The 10,541-nt window shown below is 40.4% G+C and overlaps 1 protein-coding gene across 4 annotated transcripts; it reads right to left on the reverse strand.

The window, feature by feature from the left end:
* Positions 1-1,690: 1,690 nt before the first annotated feature.
* Positions 1,691-4,801, reverse strand: LOC131334051 (uncharacterized). Of its 4 annotated transcripts, XR_009202015.1 has the most exons (3): positions 4,372-4,801; positions 2,311-2,434; positions 1,691-2,142 (listed from the first exon to the last, which is right to left on the reverse strand). XR_009202015.1 is itself a non-coding variant. In XM_058368920.1 (2 exons), the coding sequence occupies exon 1, from the start codon at positions 4,704-4,706 to the stop codon at positions 4,377-4,379; it is 330 nt and encodes a 109-aa protein (XP_058224903.1). In that variant the 5' UTR covers positions 4,707-4,800; the 3' UTR covers positions 1,691-2,142; positions 4,372-4,376. The 4 variants fall into 4 exon arrangements, 3 of the variants coding, with proteins under 3 accessions (XP_058224903.1, XP_058224902.1, XP_058224904.1); XM_058368920.1 differs by lacking the exon at positions 2,311-2,434 and having other exon boundaries at positions 4,372-4,800; XM_058368919.1 differs by lacking the exon at positions 2,311-2,434 and having other exon boundaries at positions 1,691-2,050; positions 4,372-4,799.
* Positions 4,802-10,541: the final 5,740 nt, after the last annotated feature.

Raw genomic sequence — 10,541 nt, forward strand, 5'->3', positions numbered from 1 at the left:
ATCCCATCGCCTGGCATAAAAAAGGAAGCATGAAGAAAATAATGAAGCAAAAATATAGAATGGGATGTCGGTGTAGGGGTGGGTCCACACGGAGAAATGCAAGGCAGCGGCCACCATTTTCTCCCACATGGCTGCGTGCCACTACTTGTTGGGCTGTTATGGTTTGGGAGAAGGGTCGTGGGTGCTACGGCTGTGTTTTTTTCCTGGACCAACGGAGTGATTATGTTCCTGGCCAAGGGAGGAGGGACCCATGGACATTGCATGTGCCAACTTATACACTATCAAACCTAAGTTCCAAAATTCACGTGTATGTACGGGTGTGTAAGCGAAGAGCTTGAAAGCGAGCGTAAAAACGTCTTTAAAACAAATCACGAGAATGAAAATCAAAAGCGCGAGTGAAATACGAGAAGTGTGAATGCGAGCATATGATATTGAAAGATTACGTGTTAAGCTATCGACACGGCAACACCTCATGAGGAGAACCCAAGTACCTGCCCCATCAATCACCCACTCTCTACTTTTCCTTGGGTCCACGTTTCATATTGCCTATTTAGATGCTAATTGTTCCGGGTGTAAACAAGGAAATAATAAAGTCGAAGTGGATAGGCGTTGATACCCCCACATGATTGGTTGGGTATGCAGGATTAGGAGTTGACGGTTCCAAATATGGATTCTTTTTCGCCGGCAAATGAGTTTTAGAGGTTCATGATTTTCAAAATACGTACTCCATTTTGCTATATATGTATTATTACTCAATGCTCAGGTACTTCCTAGGCGGACACTAACCACATATGGCTCCGCATTTTATTCCCGTGATATGCACAACATCGAACGGCTACAGAGCCTTCTGTAATCCACGTGATATGCACAACATCAAACAACAGCAGAGCCTTCTGTAATCGGATCTGCGTTCAGTGTCCATATAAATAAGTACTAATATTTGCGAGTCCAATATTATGATGATGTTATTGTTACTATTTTGAACTTTGATATTGCTATTTAAAACCAGAATCCACCGACTAGGCTACCCCATCAGGTCTAACAAGATGTATCATTCGAATGTAAATTGGATTCATAACGAGAAGATCCTATCTGCTCATATCGTTGGTGTCGCTAAGAAAATCACTCATGAAAAAATTCATACTGATAGGTAGTATCTAACAAAATCACATTATTAATATAGATGTTCAATGAAGATTATTTATAAATAAGCTTCTCAACAAGACCTATAAATTGACAGGTTCATATTACACTGGGCTCGGTACATACTTAAAAATAATTTACCACCCAAAAACATTTGCGAGTTGTATGACTTTGCCATACAACTGCGCCTCACTTTGGCGTACATTTTTCTCGTTTGTTTTTTGGGCTACTGTCAATCAGTACAAGGGCTCAAAATCTATCAAGCTTCAGAACAAGTACTGCAATGAAAGCAAAAGCTTCAATTTCAAACCACCGCAGATTAAGGGATACTATGTCTTCGTTGATCATATGATCCCTATGCTCATCTAAACATCAGTACATTCAGGAAGTTGAGAGCCAATTCATTTTGATATCACATTCTTAAATGCAGAGGGTAGTGTATCTTCAAGTATACAAGTGAGTAAACATAGCAGCATCCCCTTGTCAATTATTGGACTGACGAGATCTCTACGTCTGATGACCCTACATAAAGGATCCTAACATTGCATATGTTAACGGACTGGCACGTCAAATAAAAAACAGGAAGAAAAAGAGTCTACATTCCCTACACAAGTTTACTTGCACATTTAAGCTGAAGAATTAGCCAATGGATTCAATGTAACATCACTAAGATTCCATTACAATCTTTCGACAAACTACCGAGTGGAAAGCAGAAAAGAGCAGAATTTATTTTCACCATTTGGCTCGTAATTCTTTTTGGCTCCTAGGTCACGACAGCCACATCTTTCTCACAAAAGCTATGTCCTCCGAACAAGCCCTCAATCATGTGAACAAAGATATACAGATTCTTTCCTAAAATCCACCATCTTGTCCCTTGTGGAACCTTGCCATATGTCAATACCAAGTCCTGAAATTAGATAGACAAACCATGAGAGTCTCTGCCTCTTTCAATGGTCAATTTGTTTTCCACGTAATCCAGCATAAAAACCCATACATTCCCTTGCAAATACAACAAGAAGTAATTCGTCAGTCCCCCTGTTGCATACGAGTGTTGAGATGGGGGTGTGTCAAAGTTTCACATTCATCCACTTATCATGCTCAATGAAATATCAAATTACCAAAAAACATCTGATTAGGTGATGAGGTTATAGATAGATAATATGCTACCTCCATTTTTTCCACAAAGAAAGAGAGGAAAATGAAACCTCCTTAAAATCCGTATCTTATCAAGTTGAAGCATTTCATTGGTATTTGCTACAACTGCAAACAATCCTTATCCCACATCATCACCCTACAGCAAATCATCCACAAACTTGGCGCCATCCAAAAGATCCTAAAAATCGACAAATACTACTCACATAGTCTGAGACAACATATCAACTCTGCACTCAAAATACAGCTATATGGAACACAAGACCAAAGAAACCTCATCTCTTTTTCCTATGTCTTTAAGTTCTGGTAATAGTATTCACAAACTATTTTAGGGCATATTGTGATGTATCTGATGGAAAACTTATAGCAAGTTATGCAGCAAACTCTATCAAGTAATGCATGCCGATTGGACCAGATGTCTTACAGGTCTCCCATACCTGAATCAAAGTGTTGAGCATCCGACACGGGTACTCAACAAATTTTGATCAGTCCAGGTAACATAAACTTGATGACCTACTTGAATAATCTAACCGCTTAAAACAGGGCACTGGGGCCATATATATAGTCTGCCACTCATTATTCAGCCGCCTTGTATCGACAGGTAATTGCTTCCTCTAACTTGAGTCCAGGTAACAAATACTTGATAACCTACTTCAATAAGCTAACCACTTAAGACAGGGCACTGGGGCCATATATATAATCTGCCACTCATTATTCAGCTGCCTTGCATCAACAGGTAATTCCTTCCTAACAAGCTGATTTCAGCTAAAATAAACTCATTACTTCTCAGATCCTATCCTTCCATCCTCCAACATAACAACTAAAATCATAGTAACAAAAAATCCCTCTGAAGGTGTATAATTTATAAAATTTTCAAGACTTGCCTACCCAGTGAAACTTTCGGAAATAGTTGCTTTATTTTGTAGTTCGGTTACCTCTGTATCAGTACAAAGGCCTATCTTGAAGTTCATCCTTTACAAGGAATTCAGAAACATAGTAGAAAATACTCTTTTTCACATTTAAAAGACCTCAAACTGTAACTTGAATTTCCGGAAAATCTGATGCTATCTGTGACAATTGCATACAAAAGCCACAATCCTATTCATATAGATTACTAATTATCAAAATCCATTTCAATCATCCTATTGAGATCCCAACCAACCGAAATGCGACCTAATAACACCCCTGGAATTCTAGTTATCTAATTACACAGTTTACACCCGAGTTCTTAAGTTAAGATGGGGATAAGTATATGAGAACAAATGACAATTGTTTTCTTACCATTGCACTGACAGATCTACCTAACATGCTTCCATCCTATTTTGATATGAAACAGACGCTTACACTCAATGGCGCTTAGGGCTCTACATGAACTAAAACAAAATAGCATAACTATAGAGATGCATGTATAGGAACATATTAAAAATGTTTAGTTTGAACTTTGAACAAGCATTATCTATTATCTATTACTATTATACAGGGAACACAGACCTCTTTATGGTGTGAACAACAGTTATGAAGCTGGCTCACATTTTCTATTTCAAAAATCACCTGTACTATTCACTTCTAGGATCCAGTAACTGCAAGGGGTAATTGTGATTTTTTTCATGAAAATCAACCGAACCCAACAGCTTCAATTGCCAAATCCTATAGAATGCCCACCCTATTTTCTTTCCGCAGAGACAGCTGTGAGGAATTATGGCTAACAAATATATGTATCAACCTAATTCACCTAAAAACGCATAGGCATCACATTGTGTACTAGTTATATAACATGTTGAACTCAATCAATCAATCAACAATCAAATCACCGAGACATTCATTTACACTACAAGTTGATAATTCGCTGCTTCCATTACAATTCCCATAAAATAGGAAGAGCGGGAAGAAACCCCACCCCTGAAATCCATACTTCACCACATTGAACCATTTTATTCTACTTCCTCGTTCTCACCATAACCAAACAGAGCCTAAGGCTATCAATAATTCACAAACAGAGTTCAGGCCAGCAAAAATTGGACATGAAATTAATTCCGAACAGAAACCCTAATTCATCAGTACTAGCAATAGACTCACTGGAATCAATCGCTGTCGGCGAAGAGAAGTCTCAGCCTGGAAGCAAAGGAACCGGTGGGATCCGCGGCGGCTTCGGCTAGTAGGCTGCTCTTGATGTGCTTCATTCGATTCTCAAGGCCTTTTTGCTCTTCTCTGAGGGCAGAGGTGTCTTCTTGGAGGTCGTTGAGGCGGTACTTCTGACCCAGCGATCTGACGCTCAGGAGGAGTATTCCTGTCATGGCGAAGAACTGTATGAAGCTGTCCTTCCTCTTCATTGCATTGGCGAGGAAGTTCAGGGATTTGTTACTAGGGTTTTGGGCGCCGGCGGCGGAGCTTGGTGGCGCGGGAGAAGCCATTCGGTGGGGCTTTGATGGAGTTTCGGAAAGGTTTTGGCAACAGGCTTCTTATTTGTTTTTTCACTCACGAGATTTGGGCAACAGGCTTGATGCGTGTTAAAAATTACTGTACGGTTTTAAGCCCAACTAATGGAAATAAATAAATAAATTCTATTTTCTTGGGTCACAAGAACCTTTATCATGGGTTAAGCCCAATACAGAAAAATACTGGAGTAGTACTAGTAGTGTTAAAAGTTGATCTAATTAACCAAACCTTCATCAATATTGTAGCCTAACCTCTATTCAAGTTTCGCCTCATGCAGAAAGTGCGTACAAAAATCCAAACGAAGATAATGTTTAGTGGATGGAAGACTCGTACTACTATTAAACTTGTTCCTCGACTATCCCAGCATAAAATGTCGAATCCTACCTTTAAAAACTGGCACAAGAAGCCACCCTATAAAACAGTACGTAGATATCAAATTAATGATTAGAACTTCGATCATCCATAGATGTACTGTATTTGCTGGCCTCGATCCAAACCCAGCCAAACTTTTGCTGGCCTCGATCCAAACCCAGCCAAATTTGTTGAGATGTACGTACAATATTAAAACCTCTCGGTATCGATCAAATAATTATGTTATCCAACTAGAATAGTACCAGTCCGGCAATATGTTTTCGATGACAAAAGTACACTCGATTGGTGTAAGCATCGATCATTTGGTTTGTGGTTGATGGGCTCAAGGTTACTTCATACTTGTTTCGATTTCTGTGTTTGTTGTCTTCGTAATTTTCCCTTTTGGTATTTGCTTTTGACGAGCGTTTTGGCAGTTCTTTTTTTTGTGTGTGTGTGTGTGGGGAATTTTGTGTTTGTAGGCTAGGTTCCGTTGAGGTGCACGTACGTGTGGATCTACGTGCAAACTGAAAAGGTGCGATTGGTCGATGATTAGTGATGGAAAAGGAAGAGTAATCTTGTGGGGTGAGAGAATGAGCAAAAGGTACAGAAGAGACAAAGGCAGCACGTCCCTTGTTTTTTGCCGCAGGGCGAGTTTGACTCTTTTTGGATTTGAATGGGTGAGGTCACATTTTCTCTTTTTTCAAATTCAGTACTCACATACCATCTCTCTAGAAAAAGTCAACTCTGTCAAATTAGAGGCAATGTCAGTGGAATTTGTAGGGCACCTGGGCCTAGGTCAGACTCAGGACAGCGCTCTTATAAAATTCCGACACGTGTCACTCTTGTACCTCTGGATCTTGGGGAAAATTTGTTCTTTTACGGACTCTTTTCTGTGAGAGAGCTTGAATCCCTGCGACATAACCTCCATCCCAAGCCACCAAGCCACAAGAAACTCCCATATTTCTGCTGGAGCACCATCTCTCTAGAAAAAGTCAACTCTATCAAATTAGAGGCAATGTCAGTGGAATTTGTAGGGCACTTGGGCCTAGGTCAGACTCAGGACAGTGCTCTTATAAAATCCCGACACGTGTCACTCCTGTACCTCTGGATCTTGGGAAAAATTCGTTCTCTCACGGACTCTTTTCTATGAGAGAGCTTGAATCCCTGCAACATAACCTCCATCCCAAGCCACCAAGCCACAAGAAACTCCCATATTTCTGCTGGAGCAAGGTTGCGACCCGTGGCGATCGTATTCTCGTAGCAGGGCTCCTGGCCCGAATGGAACCCCAAAGACTCTTTAATCAAATCTTCTCTTGTGAAATCCCAGCGACCCGCGGGACTTCGCCCACGGCCTTCCGCTGCTGGGGCTGTTTTGGAGTCCATTTTTTTCCATCTGCGGAGTGAACGGACTTCCACGGGGACTACTCCTCCCGCGGACACCTTCCACGGGTACTTCTTTCGAGCTTCGTACGCGTGTTCTCTTTCAATTGGAAGGTCAACTATTCTTCTTTAGGTCAAGATTTGACCAAGGTTTTTCATGCCGCGCGGACCCTGCCGCCAAGTGTCCATATAGTTAATTGGCGAGTCAAACGGTTTTCTATAGTCAAAGATTTGTAATTTTGATCACACCTACGGTGTTTTCTTACTCTAACGAAATACTCCATAGTAGTTGTTTTGCAAAAAAATAAAAAGTAAAAATAGTTGAATATCATAGAAGAAACTTACTTTGTAGCAATTCAAATAATCAGATTCGCACAATAGCTTCCAATTAAGAAAATCTACTAAAGAGATTGTTTGTCTCGCCCCAAATTCCTGTAATGATGTGATCATTTGTTGATAAACATAGTCGCAAACATAACTCCTATTTATTTATTCATGAATTTTCATTATTTTCCCCAAAACAAATATAAAGTAACTCTCCTTGTCAAAAGTAATCAATACCTCGTGGTAACGAATAGCAATAAAATTAGCCCATCGGTTAGAAGCTGCAGCATTACACTTGTGTATTGCGGTCATGAGGTCTTTAGTGTCTCTTGGGAGTGAATAGTATATAGTTGAGGAGCATCAAAGATTTACTGATGTACGTAGTCATCCGTCGCTGCTGATAAATTTTTTCTGTTGATACAAGGCGGTTGAATCCATAGGCCGCTTCCATCTACAAGAGTTAATTACACAATTATGTATCGAAAAGAACAAACATAAACATATAATTTTACCCGCATATGTTCATCTACTGTATCAATTAACGCGTGCGTGTGTGGTACTCCATATATAGTCAAAAGGATAGAAGGACAATGTTTTTCTCTTACATTTACATTCAACCATGAAATTGCAGGTATAAGCGATTCCATTAGTTTCCTCTTTTGATATGTTTGAAGTGAAGACAATGAGCCTTTGATTAGCAGCGATCATGTCCTCAACTGACGCCCAATCTCCACCATGTCGAGGCATTCTTTTCAAGGGGCAACAAATACTTTGTTAAGTTTGCAGCTTCAAAAACCTTCGATAGGCCATTAGAAGCTCTAAAACAATCTTCTAAGATTAGTGTTAATATCTCAAATGGGTTCGAGGATAAGAATTCTTCAACTTCTTTTAAAATATCAAGAGCAGCACCCTAAAAAAAAAAAAATTGGGGCGGGGGGAGTGGGGAGAGAGACAGGTCTAGAATTTACGTTTAGGATGGCCAAAATAGATCATTCTACAGTAAGTGAGCAAGAACAAGAACGACCAACCTATAAACTTATGCTAAGTGTGTAAATCAGTGTCGATGTTCTAGGATTTATGTTTGGCACGATGTTCAAATCAGTGTCGATGCAAATTCTGTTATTACCGTGCTACATTCAGAATCAACATAAGTTACGTAACACAAGTTTCCTAGCTGCATCTTTTGAGCAATTTGATATCTACCGGTACCGGTGGTAATTGATGGAGAGCTTTTACACTGGTGACGATTAAGATCTCTCAAATGGGACATTAATTGAAAATAGTACTGTACTATTTCAAACAACGAAGGCCCAAATTCGTGAATCTTTAGAAAAGGGGCTAAGAATTTGAAGCAAGAAAAATAGCCCAAAAGGTGAGAGGCCTTCCGTTTGCATGGAGTGTGCCACTTGGCAATTGTTAAGGAATTGAATCCCACATTGCTTGGAGTGGAATGGGTGATCACTTAATAACATCTAGGACCTCTCAACTCATTGCCAATTGGTTTTGAGATGGATATAAAATTTTCATATGGTATCAGAGCGGGGCCCGTTCCACCCCTCATTTTATAAAATTCACAATCCACACCCCGCGATGACAGACCAGCGAAAAGGCTGCACGATAATAGGACCCAAAAGTGGCCACAGATGTTAAGGAATTGAATCCCACATTGCTTGGGAGTGGAATGGGTGAGCACTTAATAACATCTAGGACCTCTCCACTCATTGCCAATTGATTTTGAGATGGATATAAAGTTTCCATAGCAATCAACAAATGTTCCCAAACTTTATATTGATATCACGTGCCTATTTTTGGTTGCTGCCACCTTTAGACTTTGTTTGGATCGAACTTGTCCAAGGAAAGGGAAGAGGAGAGAAAATAACTAAAAGATAAATCATAAAGAAAGTGGGCTTCTTTTCTTTGTTTGATTCTCAAAAGAAAATGAGAGAAAATAAGGGAGAAAAAGATTTTCCCTTATTTGGTTCCAGAAGGAAAATGGATACCAATTGAGGAAAAAAAGAGTATTGCTTCACAGATTTTTCTCCCTCGCCTTCTTCCTTTCTAGAATTTTCGTTTTAGGATTTCCCTTATAATTTTTTCTTCACTCCCGGGCCAAATCAAGAATCAAACAACCAAAAGGGAAAATTTCTTATTTTCCATTCCTTTCTCCCAGTTTCTATAAGTTTCAAATAGAGCCTTACTTTTTGTATCACCTATTGCGTACTTGTTACTCTCTCCCCGTACAAAACGATGGACACTTTCACTATTCTAACCTTATGAAAAAATTGTTTATATATTTTAATCTGTAATTGATAGATTTCAATTAGTTCTATTAAACAAAGTTTTGAAAATGACTTGCAATCTTGAAAGTGTCTAACAATATGGGACAGAGCGAGTAGTTCACGTGTCTTGCACACTCATAGTCGGTTTACGCTAATATTTTTGTCTTGGATATTTATTTTGGGGAGTGATTTTCGCACTCTCCAAAATTACTAACCGCGCTCCAAAAGGGGAGTGCGAAAATCAAGTCCATTAGAGCGAAAATCAACTCCTATATGGACTTGATTTTGGCTACTGATTTTGTCACTCCCTTTTATGTTAACGCCGCTCCCCCTGCAAGTGTATTTTTAGTGCAAAAATATACTTGCAGGGGAGTAGCGTTAACAAAAAAGGGAGTGAAAAAATCATTTTCTTTGATTTTTGCACTCCACTTTGGAGTGAGTGCGATTAGTAATTTGAAAAGTGCAAAGGAATCAAAAAAAAATTTAAAAAAAAAGGTCCGTATAAGACAACACTTTAGACATAGTAGTTGTTTAGTATTTTTTGTCTTTAGTGAACTTTCTTTTTTGTTTTTCATAGACTCTACTTGTCGAGATAAATGATTAGTCCAAAACATGAAATGAAATTCAGCAAAAATTTAGAAAAGACAACAAAAATACCAAACCGAAAAGTACCAAAAATATTAGTGCGAACTCAGCCTAAAACTGTTGAATTCTTGTCAATTCACCAGTTTCGTGTATGGAACTGTGATTTCTAAATAGATTATGTGTGGCCCGTGATCTCTTGTGGCTCGTATCCTTCCTCCGTTGGTTCAGTTGTTGCCTAGCCTTCTCCACGCCGCCTGCACAATGAACGCACGACTAAGACCTGGCCGGGGGTTGCCCGGCAAGGCCCTCCGGCGAGAGGATAAGTGCGTGTAGGAGGAGAGGAAAGAGACTAGGGTTTTGAATGGGTAGTTGCGTATGAGAGTGCGTACCTTTTCAAGGGCGTTATCCTTCAGTATTTATAGAATTTCCTTGACTTGCTCCCCAAGCACGGGCACGTGTCTTGCACGGGTCAGGCAACGTCGTCATGACGTCGCCGGACGGATCTGGTAACCGTTTTGGTGTGAGCTGGCACACTTCACGTGCGCTCATGATTATCCTTTGGTGTAACCGCCTCAGCACGCGGGACGCACGTGAGTGCGCAGGTGGCCGAGCCCGACTGGTCGTGCGGGTAGCCGAGCATAAGGGTAGCCGAACCTGAAGGGACTTTGGGCCAAGCAAAAGTTCGTCTACGGGTCCACCTCTCCAGGGTGGCCGAGCTTGGCACGGTTCTTTCCGTTCTGAATGCAAGGTGACGGCAACAACCGACGACGACCAACGATAGGTGTGGCTAAGCTGTTGCCGAGCACAACGAAGCAAGAGTCGAGTTCGGTCCTCTACAATAGCCCCTCAATCTCTACTGACGCCGAGCGCGTAGTAGGGATTGACGTGAGC

Source organism: Rhododendron vialii, chromosome 7a, assembly GCF_030253575.1.
Source record: "Rhododendron vialii isolate Sample 1 chromosome 7a, ASM3025357v1".
Lineage (NCBI taxonomy): Eukaryota > Viridiplantae > Streptophyta > Magnoliopsida > Ericales > Ericaceae > Rhododendron > Rhododendron vialii.

What these genes read in the sequence shown, in the direction of transcription:
- LOC131334051 (XM_058368920.1), bottom strand. Translation starts at nt 4,706, where the DNA reads ATGGCTTCTCCCGCGCCACCAAGCTCCGCCGCCGGCGCCCAAAACCCT.